The sequence below is a fragment of the Dunckerocampus dactyliophorus genome, chromosome 10 (genome assembly GCF_027744805.1).
Source record: "Dunckerocampus dactyliophorus isolate RoL2022-P2 chromosome 10, RoL_Ddac_1.1, whole genome shotgun sequence".
Lineage (NCBI taxonomy): Eukaryota > Metazoa > Chordata > Actinopteri > Syngnathiformes > Syngnathidae > Dunckerocampus > Dunckerocampus dactyliophorus.
The window spans coordinates 15210317-15227967 of record NC_072828.1 but is presented as its reverse complement, the minus strand read 5'-3'; the positions used below and the strand labels follow the sequence as shown (position 1 = coordinate 15227967).

The window sequence follows — 17651 nt, the reverse complement described above, 5'->3', positions numbered from 1 at the left end:
TTTGATTACTGAGCAGTAATTTGAGCTCAGGGAGAAGCCTAATATACTGTCCGTAGCGCACACGCGACGACAACAACTACATGGATCACATCAGATTACATTGGCTCAGCTCAGATAAGCCCAAATTTAATAAAGGTTCCCATGAAAAGCAGGTATCTCCACATTTTGTGACTTGTCTTCCTGTAATCGGAAACACAAATATACGGAGCCTTGGAGTGTTAAAGCCGCACTGAAAAGTCGTAATTATTATTTTTTTATTATGAAAACACTTAAGTTCAGTAGAATAAAGTTGTGATATATAAACAAGTCACAGCACAAGTCGCAACTACAAGAAGAAAATAGTTTTATGAGAATAAAATCGATAAATAAAAACATTTTTAAATTTCAAAATGAAAACAAAAAACTTACCTTTATGAGAACTTCATTGTTACAACAAAAATGGTAATTTTTACAAGGAAAAAGTAAACAATAAAATTGTGATATTCTGAGAAAAAAAATAGCAATTTTGTAATGGTAAAGTCTCAGTGACAATAAAAACATGATTTAATGAGAATGAACCTGCAATATTACATTAAAAAACCCGACATAACTTTATGAGAATAATACTGTAATTTTACATTAAATCAGAAACATTAATTAGTAGCCTGATTAAGGGTAAACTATGAAGTTATTGTGTGGATTTTGACATTCATTCACTCGTTCTCATTGTAAACTTAATTCTTATGATTTTCTGTATTGACTTTTATTATTACAATATATATATATAGTATATATATATATCGTTTGGAGGCCGCACGGTGGTCTAGTGGTTAGCATGTTGGCCAACACAGTAACAGTCTGGGAGACCTGCGTTCGATTCTCCCTTGGCATTTTCTGTGTGGAGTTTGCATGTTCTCGGGTTTGCGTTTTCTCCGGGTACTCCGGTTTCCTCCCACATTCCAAAAACATGCATGCTAGCTTCATTGGAGACTCTAAATTGTCCATAGGTATGAATGTGAGTGTGAATGGTTGTTTGTCTATATGTGCCCTGCGATTGGCTGGCGACCAGTCCAGGGTGTACCCGGCCTGTCGCCCGAAGTCAGCTGGGATAGGCTCCAGCATATCCCCGCGACCCTAAAGAGGAGCAGCGGTATAGAAAATGGATGGATGGATGGATATATCGTTTGGGCCGTACAGTGGCCTAATGGTTAGCATGTTGGCCACACAGTCAGCAAGACTGAGGTTCCGTTGGACAGCTCATGTGGACATGTGGAGTTTGCATGTTCTCCACGTGTGTGTGGCTTTTCTCCGGGTACTCCGGCTTCCTCCCACAGCGATTGGCTGGCGACCAGTCCAGGGTGTACCCCGCCTCCCACCAGAAGACAGCTGGGGTAGGTTCCTAATGAGGATTAAGCGGCATAGAAAATGAATGCTATTTTTTGATTGAGTGTGGGATTAATACACCTTTGTAGAAAATATTGTTGTTTATCAATCATTAGCAAAACATACACAAACTATTGGAGATACGTCCTTTTCATTGGACAGTTTTGTTGTGCTGTTTTGGTAACTTTGACAACTCCCACAATTGTAATTATATACCAGTATAATCAGGGTAAGGCGGGGCAGGGTAATATTTGATATTTTTTGATATAGCATCATTTATCTTTGCGTGTGTTTACGGTGCGTCTGAGCAGAGGCAGTTGTAAGCGTTGTCGGGAATAAGCGGAGCAATTTCCTGAAACAGGAAGCTGCTACGGAGGCTCTTTACTCGCTGGAGGGTGTGCGTGTGTGTATGTGTGTGTGGTGGCAATAAAGTGGTAGTAATATCTCAGCGTTTCATCAAATGTCAAAACAGAGTGGAAAGTACATTTATGTGTGTATTGTGACCCATGTAGCTGACGTGTGACATTGACACATGGCCAGGTTCTGTTCTGGTGTGACTGTAGGAGGTGGAGGTGGTTGGACTGGGGGGGGTCGTTGGTCAAGGAGCGTCATTCATCATGTAAGGGGAATGCCTTCAAACCACAAGGGAGGGTCTCCTTTCACACTACTGTAACTACTGGAGCTCATGAAAAGTGCAGCTGTGGTCCTCATGGACTGGAACAATTCATATCTATTTTTCTATGCTGCGTATCCTACAATTCATATTGATTTAAATAGGATTATAATAATACTGTAATAAATAAATAGTCAAACAGTACACGTTTTCATTCATTCTGACATTGATTTTACATTTATTACATTTTGGTACAAAGAATCCTCCACCAGGGGTCTCAACGTGTATATATACATGGATCCATAAATACAAATACTAATTTCAGATATTTTACATTTGAATAATTTAGTGGAGAATTTAATCAGTCATGTCATGCTTTAATGACTACAAGTGAATGTATTATTAATGAATTATTATGATTTAAAAAAACGTTTTACATATTTATTACCTACAAATATCATTAATTCTCCGTTTATTTCCTCAAACTGACATTTAAATAAATATAACTAACTAGCTCAAATGATTCCGGATAATATTTCACACTTTCATTCAAAATATGGAATATAAATATGGAATATAAACTATTTCCTGTTCATTTCCTCTAAGTAATATTGGAATAAATAAATAATTGAAGTTTATATTTCACATTTTCATCAAATAATGGACAATTTTATCGATTCATTTATTGACCCATTCCCTCTGTTGATTTCCTCAAAATAATTTTAAAATAAAAAAAATACATTTCAGATCATGTTTTAAATTGTAATTGATTAATGCAGTTCTAATTCATTGCATTGCTTGAATTCATTCATTTTGACTGGAGAAACCAGTTGCTATTTAGCCAGTCGTAACCCATTTCCTGTTCCTGTTTATTTCCTCCAAATCATATTAAAATAAATAAACAAGAAACATGATTTCAGATACTATTTCACATTTGAATGAACTAATTAATAGGGTTGTCAAATGGTTAACATTTTTAATCAAACGAATCAGTTGTCAAATTAATAATGAGTAATCACCGTTGGCAATGTATTGCGTGTGAAATATACTGTGTGATATTTGAATCACGCATGTTATTACAGTATGAGCAATGTGGGGTTGTGTTCAAAGACACCACATCATTAAGTTGAATGTACATGTTTTGAGTTTACAGTACATGTATTTTCTGGGGTTTCGATGCAACAAATTGTAAGACTTAGTGAGTGCTAAGAATATCCGAGTTTTGTTTTTCTGTGTCTACACGCATAGTAATGACGTGGTGATGTTCGTAGTGTCCTTGAATGCACCTCGTGGTCGTCGAGTGACACTGAGGTGTCACTAGAGTGTCGTTCCCAGGATGAACGGACTAGAGACGTGTTTGTGAGTTGAAGGCAGATATATGGTGTTGGAAATGCACTGCTGTTGGTGTGTTCAGGTCAGAATAAAAGTTGTAAAAGAGCGTTCGACTATGTGACTATGGGGACGCTACACCGTGCGTCCGTCTGCCGTCATGACAGAGGGGCGTGGCTTGCCACGCGTATGCGTTAATTAGATTAAAAATTTGAACGTAATTCATAAAATCAATTAGTTACCACTGTTAATGCGCTATTTGTGACAGCCCTAATTTGAACCCATTCAAGTACCAATCAATCACTTATTTCACACTTGAAGTTAATTCACATTTGAACTGAGCCTCCCTCATATTCCACTTCTTTCCCACCAGATCTTCCACATGACCTACGACCTGGCCAGCGCTGTGATGCGAATATTCAACCTGATCGCGATGATGCTGCTGTTGTGTCACTGGGACGGCTGTTTGCAGTTTTTGGTGCCCATGCTGCAGGACTTCCCCTCCGACTGCTGGGTGTCCCTCAACAAGATGGTGGTGAGTAAACACACCTTGATATGCATGCACGCATAGAACCAGGTGTCGATGACAACCTCATCCATAAAAATGTGAAAAGTCCAATAATATTGCTGAGGTGAATAACAAAGAATCCTTCCTGGGGTGTTCCAGACTGTCTTTAAAATAAATGTATGTTAATAAGTAACTTTATTTATCCAGAATGATGACTCTATGAGTTTAAATGAGGCTCACTGCTGCACTAATTTGGTCCAACAAGAGACTTTGGCAGAATTAATGAGCACTCTTAGATGAACATTGGAAAGCACATGGTTTTGCATCTGCATCCAAATCCTAATTAGGATGAATTTTCATTTTCAACTTAGTGGAACATTGGCTACCATTCCTGCTATCAGTGGCATCATCTACTATTATTGTTAAAACTACACATTACACAGTGGATCATCCAAATTTGAATGCCCTCAAAGCTCATATGATTTAGAACTGACCAGAAATCTGCCTAAAAAGTCACCTGTCATCATGCATGATGTCACCTGACTAGAGCTCAGTTCAGCAAGATTTAATACAAAATATATAATTATAAATGTATTATTATCAGCGACGTGTGGTGAGGCTCATTGCTGGTGAAGTACTGCCTCCTTTGGAGGGTTTTTTTATGTTAATACCCTTTACTCATTGAAAGAATAACAAAAGAGAAGACACATTTTCTTTGATAAAAAATAAATAAAACAATTCTTAGCCACATTTATTTATTTGTTTTTATTAAGTGAAAAATGTGTGTGGTCTTACCTTTTATTGGTATATAAAGTACATGCACCCTATCCTTCTCCAGGTAAAGCTATGATACTTTGTTGTAAAAGTCTGATCACATCCTGGTGAGCTTGGGTATATACTCATCCATCTTGGCTGTCAAATTCATTCATTCATTCAGCAGAGCATAAAAAAATCTTAAATGCATTTGACCAGCAGCTCTCCAGCTGCTTGCAAAGAAACAAACAAAAAGAACCCTGGCTTTTCCTCTTAATGGAAAGACAGCAGTGACAAGCATCTTCCAGCTCACTCCCGCTCCCACCTCATTACACGTTACACTGGTTGCACACTAAGCCAAAAAGAGACGCTAGCGGCAGCATCATCTGAGGTTGCTGCCCTGTATTTCATGAGGAAATGTGGAAATTCAGCGATTTTTACTGAAGAAAATGTTAAAAATGTTTAAAAAGATTGGAAGCGTACAGAAAATACAGTTCCATCCATCCATTTTCTATGCCGCTTATCCTCATTAGGGTTGCCGGGGTATGCTGGAGCCTATCCCAGCTGACTGGTCGCCAGCCAATCGCAGAGAAAATACAGTTCAGTGGACAAATATTAACGTTTATTTTACGTTCATTATTTATTTTTTTTATTTTTATGACAGCTGAGTTTTAATGTTTATAAAAAAAAAAGAATTAAAACATTTGATGAATATTTTCTCAAAAACAATCAGCTTTATTAAAATACATATTATTTGACTTATTTTGTTTATTTAATTTGGCCCTCCTTTGTGGGAAAACACTTGTTGATTCCTCTTCTTCTTATTTTTATTATTATTACATATTGGTGGGAATCCACGATTTTTTGGTTACTTCTGTTATTCTCTTCAGTTGTCTTTCACAGTGAAATAATGCATTCATTACAACAACAAATGAACAAATGAATGACACAATTTGGACAAATGGTGGAAGTGTTTATCTTTGAAAGTGTATAATTTGGTGCTGATCCCAATGAGGGTGGTTTGGCCTTGGCGGAGGTCTGTGCTCATGTAGTTTGTGTAGTTTGGCCTTGTTATCAACAGCATAGACGCTTTCCACGACACACCTCCCTTTCCTTGCAAGCTCCACCATTCATTACTGATAAACAGGGCTTTTCAGTTATCACAGGAAGTATTTTCTTTTATTGTTGCATCCCTACGTGTCTTAATGGCCAGACCACCCATATAATGTGTATAGTCAAACAAAATGAATACGAACAAATATGGTGTTTAGGTTGACATGACAAGTAGAATTATTGTCTTTTTATGGTGTCATGGCAAAAAGCAGATGTTTTTTTGGCGAGCGATGCAAGGCCACAGCTTGCGCTATCATTCTAGACGGCGTAGCTGGATGCACATGGCTGCGCGCTAACAGCAGCCTCAAATGTGCACCTGTGTCATCTCCCTTCCAAAGACACAGGTGCACAACTTGTACTTCTCTTTTTATGCAAGAAAATGATGTGTTTCCCTTTACGTGAAAAATAAAAAAACAAGCATATTATTAAATTGAGATATTCTGGAACTGGTTAGTGTTTGGGTTCTGAAATGTAATAGCACAACTGTCCGGAACCAAACACACATTTTGTGAGTTTCATTGAGTTAGAACTTTTTGAGGACGGCTCTGCTCTTTTGCGTGATTTAAAGGTTTGACTTTCAATCACGTGACTCCGTTTTTTCTGAGCAGATTGCATCGCTTAACCCCCAAAATGACTGCACTCTCCTCACATCGTGCTACAATATTGTCACCATCTGAACCCCAATTGCTGCTACTTAAATGATGATTCTCAATATAGCTCTTTTATGCCGCTTAACATATTAGAAGTCTACGTACATGGAGCTCTGCCAAGCAAGATAAGCTCTTTGTTGTTGGTTTTAGACTGTCAGAGAGGCTCTGCACCTTGTCTCTCACACACACACACACACACACACACAGACTGGTATAATCACCCTATAATACATCATCAAGTCCCATACTCCCATTGTGGTGCCATCTAAATGTATTATCTGCAAATTAGCTGTTCGGCGGAGGAAACTGCCAACAAAGTGAACACAAGAGCTTTTATTTCATTAGCAGACTGCTCAGCTCTAAAGAATCTCAGTCATGTCATGTAATGTTTGGTAGGAAGAGACAATCAAACAAAAAGTTGCATAATCATTTAAGTCGACTCAGTCCCGCTTGTGCCCCTGCAAAGATGTTTTGCTTGATAGCGGACACGTTTTTCAACCAATGTGGCTCAAATGTGACAGACATGTGCTTGTGGGTCCCTTCAAGATGCGTACCAAATTTGGCAGTGATTCGGCGAAACACTCGAAAGTTGCAGTGAGTTGGGTTCAGAATTATAATTTTTTTTTACACATGACTTTGTGTCGGTGGTGTAGTGGTTAGCATGTTGGCCACACAGTCACAGTCTGGAGATCGGGAAGACCTGGGTTCGAATCCTGGAATCTAATCTAAAAACTTATATTTTTCTATGTGTTTTGGCATGCGCCCTCACACAAACGTACAGTAGGTCTTTGTTCTTAGAAACTCAGCTTTTGGAAAACTCTGGCCAGAGTGGAGTTTTCTCAAAACTAAGATTCAGTATTTGTGTGTGGACTGGTTAAAAACAGAGGTTTTTGGTTTGTGTCATCTGAAATTTGTGACGTTATCTCATGTTTTTCAAAATGATTGAACAACAGAACATGACGTTATTGACTTACAGGTGTTTCATTTTATGCAAAGGTAGTCGCGTGTGCTTGTGAGCCTTACAGTGTGCAAAAAACAACGATTTTTCATGTGTAAGTGTTGGTTGATTTTAAAGATAATGTGTACATCGTTGCACTAATATTTAATATCTTGTTTAATATTAAATATTACAAAAAATCTATAAAATAGAAAACATATTCAAAAAAATGTTAAATAAAAAACCGTACCGTCGTCCCTTGCCACGTTGCACTTTGAATTTTGCGGCTTCATTCTATCACGGTTTTTCAAAATATATTAATTAATAAATCATTGCCGTTTCATGGTTGAATGTGGCCTATTATTAGTCAAAAAATATGCATGTGTAAGCAAATTTTATATATTTTTGGCCTAAATGAAGCAGTATCAAGCATAAAAATGACTAAATGAGTAAAAATGACTAAATGACTAAAACACATTCCATTTGGAAAATGCATTGCAATGCAAGTCATGATATGTAGTATATATATATACATATATATATATATATATATATACTGTATATATATCCACACTGGTTACTAGGTGTGGATAATGTTATATTAGCCACCGAAAGAAGTCCCAGTAAAAACAGCAACAAGGAACTCTCCCAATGTGTGAGTTTATAGTATGTCTTATTTTGAATTATTATGTCTACTATATTGAGTAATAAGAGTGTAAAGTGACAAAGCAGATGTTATTTCATGTCTAGAGGGCTTTAATAATGTTAAAACCTGTATTTAGAAGGTCGTGAATAGGTTTTATATGCTCTAAATACAAAAATATTCCATTTATATTCCCATTATGTGTTTATGAGCGAGGGTGAACAGGTAGTGCCAAATCTAAAAAAAACAACAACCCAAAAACTATTTGTGGTAGTCCACCACAAATAAAAAAAACGACATTACAACCAAAGGATACAGCATTTAATTATTTGGATGTGGTCCAGGTAGTGCTCACTATGATGGGTTTATAATATTAAAAAAAGAAGGGAAAGTCCACTTTAGCACCTTTCAAGTGGTGAAAAGTCATGCGGGTTGCATCTGAAGAAGACGGCAAAGCCCCCAGCACTTATATATATTCAAATTTTAAATTGAAATTAATGTGAATATAAGGGCTAGTTTAACCCACCCACACACACACACACACACACACATACACACAACATAGACGGTATGTGAACCACAGCTATTAGAGGATGTATGCCTTCTTTTTAATGAACCCACTATGGGGAAAATTCGCACCAATCAATGCAAACTATAGCGGGCAGATGTGTGCTCTCCTCATTAGCTCTTCCTACTCATACCCACTCTTCCTCATCAGGACAAAGCTGCTCATGATGATGATGATGCTCATAACGGTGATGATGAGCCTCTCCAAACAATCACGAAGACTTACGGTGATTTATCAAGTATTTTATACTTGTAGTCTTAAAATCACATGCTGGTTTCCAACATGAGCCACCTAGCTTGGAGACATGTTGTCAGGTCAAAATGTGCAGAATGCTTGCTTGAAGGTTCTCCAGTCGCCATCATTTCATGTAGTTTGTGTGTAAGCTAACGCTTCTGCTACGCCTGAGCTCCTGCATACGACAGGTGGAATCACCACAAAGTTTGAGACACACCTTTAGGGGACTGACAAGCGCATGTGTGTGAAATTTCAGCAAGCTTGGTTGGAAAAACATGGCCGCTATCAAGCGAAATGTCTTTCTCGGGGCTCAGGTGGGATTTAGCAACTAACAGTCCATTAGTCATTGACCATTTGTCTAATGGTTCTAAAACTTTGAGGATGTCTGTGTTATTATGCTAGCATGTCTTCCAAAGCACAAACCACAGAGGCCGCTACAAATGTCAGGTATATCAGGATATGACAGGTAAAAACCCCTTCTGTTCCTTTCCAGAACGACACCTGGAGTGAGCTCTACTCCTTCGCTCTCTTCAAGGCCATGAGTCACATGCTGTGCATCGGCTATGGACGACAAGCCCCCGAGAGCATGTCTGATATCTGGCTCACCATGCTCAGTATGATCGTGGGGGCCACCTGCTATGCCATGTTCATCGGACACGCCACCGCGCTCATCCAGTCTCTGGACTCATCCAGGCGGCAGTACCAGGAGAAGGTGAGGATCCTGCTTACTTAGGGCTAATCTCCACAAAGACGAGGCTAAGACTGTCCCGTTTGATTTGAGGGTTTCCTCCTTTAATTCCAGAATACTTTGATAGGAACAGCATGCATTAATTTTACACCTGTGGAAACAGACCGCTAGGCCTCGACCTGACTTGTCACCTCTCGCGCTGATCAAAGCCCGAACCCCTCTGCCAGCGAAGGTGCCGTCGGCCTCTTGATGTTTTTCAGGCTTCCTTAGATCCTGGATAATGTCGAGCAATGGGCACGTTAATGCTGACACACACGTCCTGTACAAACCGGGGTGCTTTGTTGTTTTGCTCCTCGAGCAGTTTGGACTCAAACTGTAGCTTCACTCTGCGTCTCTCGCTCCTGTGGATTTGTGAATTTTGATGAAGTTCTGATGAACCGCAAGTTGATGAAGCACATCTCAAGACCATGTCGTCTCCTCAGCCAAGGAGGGACAACAGCAATCTCACTTCGCCTTTTTAACTGCCACAGACTGTGACAGAAGGTAAACCTCAGGAGAAACGCAAGTCACACAATAGCAGAATGCCGAAGGTGATGAAATTGTAAAATATCAGTCAGAGGCTTTTTGTAGGTCCTCAAAAAATGTTTGGCAAGGAAAAGATGAAGTCTGGTCAGTCTTTTTATATCCCAGTCTAATTCTCCATACATCCATTAATTCATTTTCTAACACTTTACCAGGGAGGCATCCAAACTAAATCCACCATCTTAGATGACTGAGCTCTCAGCCTAACCCTCCATTTTGCAAACAAAGACCAAGTCACCCTGGCTCCTTCCCTCGAATGCAACCCAAACCACGTAGCACCAGGCCCTTACTTCGCTTACCCCGGCAGGTGGTGCATCCGCGGGGGGATGATCCCATGTGGCTCACGGGTGAAGGCCTTCGCTTACAACCCCCTCCGCCAAGTCTGGCTCCACGGTGGAGACCTGGCATCCCGTTTCTAGGAGAAGTGTGGCATTTCATTGAGTCATTTTTTTTCCGAGTCATTCACCTAGCACAGATTTACCTTGGAAGACCCTATCAGGGGCATAGAGTCCCCAAACAACATAGCTCCTAGGATCACCGAGGCACTCAAATACCTCCACCATGTTAAGATGGCGGTTTGTGGAGGAGAGTCAAATTCTCAAAGACTGTTTATTTGCATATCCACTTCTATCGCTGCCGAAAAGCCCATAAATAGCCGTGTGATGGACAGTTCTTATTTATATCATGTCCAAATGTGAGTGTATTTTAAAGGGATTTCTTACAAATGGACCTTTGGGCAGCTGCCTTCTTCTTTTTGGCTTTGTCTATCATTCACATCTATCCATCCATCCATTTTCCATCCTAGCACACCTATTTGTCTGCTAGTTAGCAGATACCGTACAGTACATCGAAAAACCGTCACTAAATCTGATTAGACCGGGGTGGAAGGTGTAAACAAGTCCTGTTGTGTTTGGACATTGCCGTTTGTCCAGTGTTTCCTCAATGTTAAGCGTGATCAAAATTGGCACAAAATATAACACACATAAGTGAGTGTGACATGTGCTGCTGCATCACGTCAGGGGAATTGATTCATAGTTGTGCTGCAGGCAGACCTCTAAAAGCAAAATGGTCCTGCTAGACTGCTTAACTCCACTAACTGCATCCTGTCTACAACAATTGCTTCCTGCTGCCTCCCTTTGTTTCCCTGAGCAGTTAAATAAACATGGCGACATCATGCTCGGCACGAGGCATCCATGCTGGAGGCTAGTTTTATGGTAGAGGTTAGAGTTAGTTTCAGGTTCAGGGTTTAAGGTTAGATGTTAGGGTTTGGGTGTAGAGTTGGGGTTTAGGGAACGGTTTACAGTGCCTATGCGAAATATTCACCACCCTTGGCTGTTTCTGCCTTTTCTAGCTTTTATAAATGACGTAATGGTCAATGTGATTTGGCTTTTTAGACAACGACTTGCAAAAAAAAAAAAGTTCCTTTCATGTCAACGTGAAAACAGATTTTTACACATCCATCCATCCATCCATTTTCTATACCGCTTCATCCTCATTAGGGTCGCGGGGGCATGCTGGAGCCTATCCCAGCTGACTTCGGGCGACAGGCGGGGTACACCCTGGACTGGTCGATTTTTACACACTTATATGAATTAATTAAAACTACTAGGTGTTTGCATCAGGGATGCTCCGATCGTTTGGCAACCGATCAATATCGGCCAATTTTCCGGGAAAAAAAAAAAAACATTAATGCTTTAATACAAAATATAGATTTCTGTACCAGCGGCTCTCATCCAAGAATAATGCTTGCAGATGTCAGTATATTTTGAGTAACCAAAAAAACTAGGCTGCCCTTATTCACAATTGCAGTGTCAGTGAAATAACGTTGCGATGGGATGTTGTATCTAGGTTCCAGATAGCCCTGCTTCTCAACAACTAAATACGGCCACAAACCCTTTGCAATAAAAGTTGCGATTGAGTTTGTGATTTGCTTCACCTTTTCCATGTTGGGTGGAAAATTAGTTATCACCTGTTCGACTTCAGCTGGCTGTTTTTCCTCCTGGTTTGGGTGGAAACGTGCTTTGTGGTTACTTTAAGCTTGTATGACAAAGCTTGCATCTTGTCTGCGTCTTGTCCTGCTCATTTTTACCTTCAACTGCGTGAACGCCAAAGTGCTTCCGAGGCTCGCTTTAAATTCAGCGGGTGCGGGTTGGAGTTTGCTCTCAGCCATTCTGGTAGCGTCTTACCCTTAGGTGCACCACCATAAACTGTCCGGGTGGCACCTTCGCTTTCCGTCTTTTTGTTCCGTTTTTTTGTTCCTTCAGCATCGATTATTGACATTTGTGAATCGATTAATAATCTGCAATGTCCGCATCGCAACGCACCTAAGAATCGATTATTTCCCCCACCCCTAGTGTGTACTAACTTTTTCAAGTGTCACTGAACAACTTCACTTTCTTGTTGTCATACTAATTATGTCTTGTCCTCCAAACACTATTTGTGTGTGGTTATTTAATGAACATAAACACATAGTGTGTCCAGCCTTATGATGGTGATACTATAACAGGGGTCTCCTTGCTCGCCAACTGATTTTGAGAAGCTCACAAAGGGTGAAGAATATTTGCTTCAAGTCTTAGTAGTTTTTTTTTATAACTGTTGAATTCATACTTTATGTCTTTAATATAAGAACAAATGAGCACAAAATAGCATAAAGATGATGGCCATGCTGTTTGAGTGGAGATGTGCTTGGTAAATAAAGTAGTGTACAGTTGAAATGTTGCCAGTCATAAATAAAACACAAATAGCTGACAGCTCTAATAGTGATGAAAGTTGGAGACCCCTGCAACCTGGACACTGAATTTATTCTCTTTTAAGTTGAGCAGGATGGAGTTGTATTTAATAAAGATATGTATTTGTATTTTATTCTGTTAATTTTGTTATCTTGAGCTAAAAATAATTATTGAACAGTTTATTTCCATTGTGTTTGTATTACTCCAAAACGCGCATTAAATTAAATTCAGGTTTGTGTCAAACAGTACAAAAATTGTTTCACACAAATAAAGACAAGAAAAAAAGACAATCCAGCCAAATGTTTATTTTTTTTAACATTTACATATTTGCCAGGGGACCTTGGAATTGACTAACAGTGCCCCTGACCAATACCACTCATCATAAATACATTGAAAAATGAACCGTTAATCTATGTGATCGGTATCGGTATCTGTATCGGCTGATCTCGCTCATGGATGATCGATATCAGAATCAGCGGCATAAAACCCTGATCCCTAGTTTTCATACATCTTCACCCCCTTTAAAGTGATCCAGCTAGTTAGTCACAGTTAGTGAAATGAAGATCACCCGAGCACAGTTAACACAGTGCCTATAGTCGTCTTTACACTCATCTTACCCAATACAGTAGATCTAATCAGACAAAATAAGCCATTTAAGACATCAGACTCATGCTTGTGTGTGTTTCAATAAATGTCTTCTGGGCGTGTGGACAGGAAGTGACGTCAGGGATTCAGTTTTAGCTGCAGTCTGTATTATTATGATGATGATGATGATGATGACTATTATTATTACGTTCTTATTGTGCCTGATTGAGAGATAAATAATTATAAAATAAAGCCTTCTGGTGCATGTTACTAATGACACCTAATGGCCAGTGCAGACCGTTCACTAATATTGTGTATTGCCTTAACGTGTGTTTGTACTGCAGTGCATTTAGAACATTTGCTTGAGTCACGGCAAGAATATGTAACATTTGCCTAAATATGCATTTTTTAACTAATAGTAGACCATAGTCAACCACGAAACAGCAATCATTTTTTTAAATTAATACATTTTTGAAAATGCGAGGGAGCGATGCTCGAACTGAGATGGAGCGAGGGACGACTATATTATCATTTTTTACCTATAATACATTCTCTCATGAATATATATATATATATATATATATATATATATATATATATATATATATATACTAATCGAACCAGATACTATGATTCTTTTCATATTATTTGAGAAAAATAATCTTGAGGAGTCTATGACAATGGCCTCAGTAATTGTCCAGTATATTAAGTGAGCACTCCTTGTGTGTCAAGGTCTAGTAGTCAATGTGTCCTCATCACTGTTGGGCTTATGGGGGGGAGGGTCACATGTTCCTTCATTTAAACACACCTCTCCAGTGCACCCTTGGGGGAGTATAGTTACATAATAGCCAGCGCCCCGTGTCCATGTGAGATGCCTGCTGGCAGATGGCTCCACACTCAAGGGCGAATTGACAAAACAGGAGGGTAAGGGTAGAGGATTGAGGACATGATCTGATCTGATCTGAATGATCAGATATGCAGGAAGACATGATGAAGACACCAGTCCCCCCATGTGAAGACAGCACAACAATCATTGTCTTTGCTGCTCAGCTGTGTAACCCTAGACCCATGCCTGTTATTACCAACCCAAACCCTGATAGTAGAGGCATTTTATTCGTGAGATACTTCCCACCAGTTATTAATGATAACCAAAACTGTAATCACAAACTCCAACCCCAACTCTAACTTGACCCCTAACCCTGTCACCTAAATCTAAACCCTAACACCCAACACTACCATAAACGCAAACCTGTAACCTTACCTGAAAGCCAAGCGTTATTTTTTTACTTCCCTAAGGACAGCACAATATATTCTCAAAAAAACAAAAACGAAACCCTAAGACGAATGATAAACCCTAACAACACGTAAAACCTGACCCGATATGCTAACCCTACCATAAACTGTAACCTTTAGCCTAACTAGTGATGGGTACCGATACCGGTGCTGAGGTAAACAGCAGCAACCAGACCATAAAACTCTATAGAGATTTCAGTGCTATATTAACAGTTAATGTTAATTAATACCTACTGTTAATTTAGTGGCACCAATATCAGGCAGTACAGAGAGCGTTTTTTTCTCTCATGGAAGTTAAAAAAAAAATACGATTTTCAGGGTAAAATGGGAGGGTTCACATGTATGCGCCAGAATTGTGCCTCAGTTATCGATTTCTGCTAAAATGCAGAAAGTGCAGAATGTATGCATTTAAACAGCGGAATGTACTGCATTTACTGCACGTACTACAAAATCGTGCAAATTTCTTTGCACATTGCCTGTGTTCTATATTGCTGCTGGTTTTGCTGCAATGATTATGACAATTTGTTGTGGATTTTATTTCACATTGGTGAACGTATTGCAGTATTTAGTTATTTTATTTATATTCTTGAATTATTTAAATTACTACTATGTTCAACTTGCACGTCACAAGTTCTGTAAAAAATAAAAAGTCATTGTTTTTGGACAAAATTTGTATGTTTTCCTCTTTTTAAGTGCCGGTCCAAACACTGTTTAAGCACCAAAGTACTGATTTGACACTGATATCGCATCATCTAAACGATGATTATTACGTTGATTATTTCCTCAGCGGACACTCTTGGAGCGTCTGACTTTTGAGTGACATGGTTGCTATAATCTCAGCCTAATGCTGCAGAAATCACAAAGTCAATAAAACGTCAACAAGAAGGGGAAGGTGGCGGGAGCTCAGCGAGGGCGAGCGGGATGTCATTTGGCTTTAATTGAGAGCGTCACACGCTAACTCCCCTGGCCTGCAAACACTTAATAGAGGCTGCCTCGTTTATCCCTCTACAAACGTCTTGCAAACGTCTTGTTTGTTTAGTGACTTTGTAGTGAAAATAAGAGTAAAAAAAAACAAGACCTGATGATATTAATCAAAGCCCCTTTTACTCTGGTACGCTTTCAAAAACTGCATTTTTCCACCTTTTTCCTGTGTTGTTCTGTATCAACAACGAATGGAAGAACGAAATCAACCTGGCAATTTCCCACCTTAGGTATTAGAGCTGTTGTAATGATGAGAAGTGCGTCCTACTGCTGCAAAAACAGTTGTTTTCAGTGTTGTAGCCGTCGAAAAAGGCATCCGTTTTGAAGGAGAGTAGCGTCTTTAGACCAAATAACCCAATATGAATGTATTTTGTCATTTAATACATGTTTTACACTACATTCCATTAGATGATGCCATTTACAATGTATGGTGCTATTCAAGCCAAAAGGCAACGTTCTCAATTTACCGGTTGAGCTACGTTCCTACTCTCACCTTTGGTCATGAGCTTTGGGTAGTGACCGAAAGGACAAGATAGCGGGTACAAGCGGACGAAATGAGTTTTCTCCGTAGGGTGGCTGGGCTCTCCCTTAGAGATAAGGTGAGAAGCACTGTCATCCGGGAGAGACTCGGAGTAGAACCGCTACTCCTCCGTATTGAGAGGAGCCACATTTGGCCATCTGGTCAGGATGCCTCCCGGACACCTCCCTGCATGAATATTGGGTTATTTTGTCTAAAGACTCTACTTTCTGTGTGTAAGGGAATTACTGGGCAGTGAAGACACCTGGCACTCACGCTGTTGTGGTGAAAGCAATTGTCGCTGTCCAAAACATATTCTATCCTCATGCACCTAATTACCTGATGTGGATGCTTTGTTGCTCTATGAAAGGACACAGTTGTAGCAATATCCCTCTTTCTGTATAAAAGGCACCAGTGCATTGATGTGGCAATTTTGTGGCATCCCTGTGTGAAAGAGGCACACATTTCACATTTTTTAATGCGGCACCAACCGCAACAACACGTAAAAAGCTGCATGGAAGATTTTATTTATTTGTGTCCTTCCCTGAGTGCTGTTGGACAGGAGACGCTGTCCCTTGACCCTCTCCTTGGAAAATACCACTCATGCAATTGACAGTTGAATCCACTGAGGGATGACTCACTCTGTGTGATACAGAGAGAGAGAGATATGGCTGCCCTCAGAGTGAAAGCGTATATACATTCTTCATGTACAGTCATGATTTCATCATGGCCCCTTCTATTATCAAACACAGTGCACATGGACTTATTCCACATTCATTTTACATGATAGGTACAACAGGAAGGTTGTGCAGTTCAAATGTCATGTGAATGGGGAATAATTGAAAGCTTTGTCCCGTGGTTGACACGCTGCAGTGCTGTGCCGTTCCAAAAGCATCAAACATGACATACTGCGGCTCTGTCTCTTTTATTGGCACATGCTTACATATTTATCGTCTTGTAACATACATGTGTCTTTTGGTGGCATGATAGTAGGACATGGAATAAGCATGGAGGTTCTTTTAGTCATAAAAATTTTAAATGACTTCTCTGGTACCAATATTTACTAATCTAGTGGTGCAATTGATGCCATATAAATAAAACATGTAAAACCATATTTGTCCTCTTGAAAGTCAACTCAATAAATATTTAAATACGGTTTCCATGGCAATAAAAGAGAAGAAGACGGAAAGGGCAGTTCAAGCCAGACACTAACAACAAAGTAGTTTATTTTTAATCAAGAGGGGAGAGCTTCAAGCAGCAGCTTGACAAAAAAACGACAACAGATGTTTTTAAATGAAAGTTGCCCTATTTTGGAATTTTGCCCGTCATCCGCAATCCATGAGCACACGTCTTTCGCTTTTCTGTGTGTTCTAAAGAGAATAAAACAGTTGGCATGAGGGAGCAAACAATGAACGTCATGGGACACACCTCTTTCGACTATAAAGCCCTCTAAAAAACCTCCAACAACGTTTTATCATTCCATATACGTGCTGTGGCCATGCAGCAGCAGGTGCATTCATGATACTTACTGTATTTTGGCGTACTTTGATCATTTGAAACATTAGC

General features: G+C 39.6%; 1 protein-coding gene across 1 annotated transcript in view; it reads left to right on the top strand.

Annotated features, from left to right (window-relative positions):
- hcn2b (hyperpolarization activated cyclic nucleotide-gated potassium channel 2b) overlaps window positions 1–17651 on the top strand; it is a 29787-nt gene that overhangs the window by 3096 nt on the left and 9040 nt on the right. Inside the window, exons 3-4 of the mRNA XM_054788999.1 lie at window positions 3678–3839; window positions 9204–9422. Of these exons, the coding sequence (XP_054644974.1) occupies window positions 3678–3839; window positions 9204–9422 (381 nt within the window). The remainder of the gene's footprint in view (window positions 1–3677; window positions 3840–9203; window positions 9423–17651) is intronic.